General features: G+C 56.7%; 1 protein-coding gene across 1 annotated transcript in view; it reads left to right on the forward strand.

The window, feature by feature from the left end:
- Positions 1–1,507: 1,507 nt before the first annotated feature.
- Fnbp1 (formin binding protein 1) overlaps positions 1,508–1,927 on the forward strand; it is a 75,045-nt gene continuing 74,625 nt past the window's right edge. The window contains exon 1 of the mRNA XM_004640568.2: positions 1,508–1,855. Coding sequence (XP_004640625.1) covers positions 1,508–1,855 — 348 coding nt within the window. The remainder of the gene's footprint in view (positions 1,856–1,927) is intronic.

A 1,927-nucleotide genomic window follows, 5' to 3' on the forward strand; every position in this document is an offset into this window, starting at 1 on the left:
TTTTGTTTGTTTTATGAAACAGGATCTTGCTATGTGGTCCGGGCAGACCTTTTAAATCACAGTCATAGTCCTGCCTCAGCCAGGGCGGCCGGGTGATGGGATGACAAGAGTGCCACCATGCCCTGCTCGGTCCCGGGAGAATCCCTCGTCCTGTAATCATTCCCTCTTACTCTAAAGGAAACTGCAATAAATTTAGTTCTCCCTAAAAGCATACTCTTCAGTACTTACTGTGCCTTTGTACTGTTGATTTATTCCCCTCCAACCTGGGTTCTGTTGCTCCCACTGCTTCAAGATGAATGGTGTCCTTCTCTGTTACTGCACGAGGATTCTGACTTCTTCAAACTTGAGTCCAGGACCCCCAGTGCCGCGCCAAGCTCAAGGCATCTGCAACGCCGCGTGGTTAACTCCTGCTCACCCAGTTTTGGCCCTGGGTTTTACTGGGTTCCTATAACAACTTCCTGCTTCCTCATCTTGAGAGAAGTTTCATCTTTTTTCTTCTGCTGTCCTGTCCTGTTCTTTCCCTCTTCTTTCTTTCATTGTCCCACCCCTGGATTAGCCTATTTTTTGCAAGTGGCCACTTTTTGAGACATTTCCAAGAACTCAGTTGAGATTAAACCATGGTATGTAACTGGAAAAACACTCAAGGATTGGCCAGAAGGTAAGGGAGGTGATTACCGAGGCAGAGCTTGTCAGAGAACCTGCATTTCATCAACCACGGCCACATTTGAGCAGACTAAACTGCTTCCTTGCTGAAATTGCCAACCCCTCCAGCCCTGACACAATCCCTCTGCCGAGGCAGTGGTGGGGTGGCTGTTAGGATCCTTAGATCTGGAATGAAAGGTACTTTGTTAACTATGAGAGCAAATAGATAGAGACAGAGTACTGTAATCACAGCACTTGGGAGGCTGAGGCAGGGGATCACCAGGAATTTCAGGTCTGCCTGGGCTACGTAGTTCAAGTGCAGCCTGAACTACCTAGTGAGACCCTGTCTCTAAACAAACAAACAAGGGAATGGAGTCAAGGGAGGCAACTGAAAGGAGTCGGAGCAAGACAATTTTGACAGTTTCAGTGTGACCAGCCCAGGAAATGATACTGAGCTTTATCTCAGAGGGTTTTCCAGCCCCACCCTTTCTGATAAGAATGATAAGCAGGTGTGTGCGGAGCAATGTCAGAGAAATGTGCCCCTGAAACTGTTTTTAAATGGGGGCCTACGTGGGGAGTCCAGGGTTACTCAGGTCAAGTTGTGAGGAAGCCTGGCGCGGTGGGGTGGCTCAAGCCTGTAATTCCAGCTACGCCGGAGGCTGAGCCAGGAGGATGAGAAGACCAAGCAAGGACAGCCTGGGCCACTTAGTGAGGAGATAGAGCGATAGCTGAAGGCAGCCAGGCAGGCGGCGGCCCGGCCGGCTGGGGGAAGTAGCAGGGCGCTCCTTTGGTGGCAGGGGCGTGCCGGGTGGGGGCACAGCTGGACCCCAGGCCGCCAACTGCCCGCAGCCTGTCAGGAACGACAATGGGTGGACCGCTCCATACAGAGAGGAGGGGCCGGCACGTCCTGGGGCAGCGAGCCCCAGTGGCCCCACCGCGGGCCGCCTTCCCCCGGCCGCGCCAGCCCGGCGACGTGGGTCACTGTCGCCTCGGCGGGGCCGTGGCCAGGCTCCCCGGCTGTGACTCGGGGCCTGGGTTCAAACCGAGCAAGCCTGCGGTCCGGCCTTCCCGAGCCTGGACGGCGATCGCGGTGGTCCCACCCTACCCGGGTGTCTTTATGGACGCCGGGGACAGCGCGGTCCTGACTTGCCTACAGGCAGGGCGCACGGAGGCCAATCGGCTGACCCCGGAGCGGGAAGGGCGGCTCCCGGTGGTGGGGGACCGACCCGGCCCCGCTCCCGCAGTCCCCGCGCCGGCCCGGCCCGGCCCGGCTCCCGCAGCGTCC

The sequence above is a fragment of the Octodon degus genome, unplaced genomic scaffold (assembly GCF_000260255.1).
Source record: "Octodon degus isolate 3935 unplaced genomic scaffold, OctDeg1.0 scaffold00123, whole genome shotgun sequence".
Taxonomy (NCBI): domain Eukaryota; kingdom Metazoa; phylum Chordata; class Mammalia; order Rodentia; family Octodontidae; genus Octodon; species Octodon degus.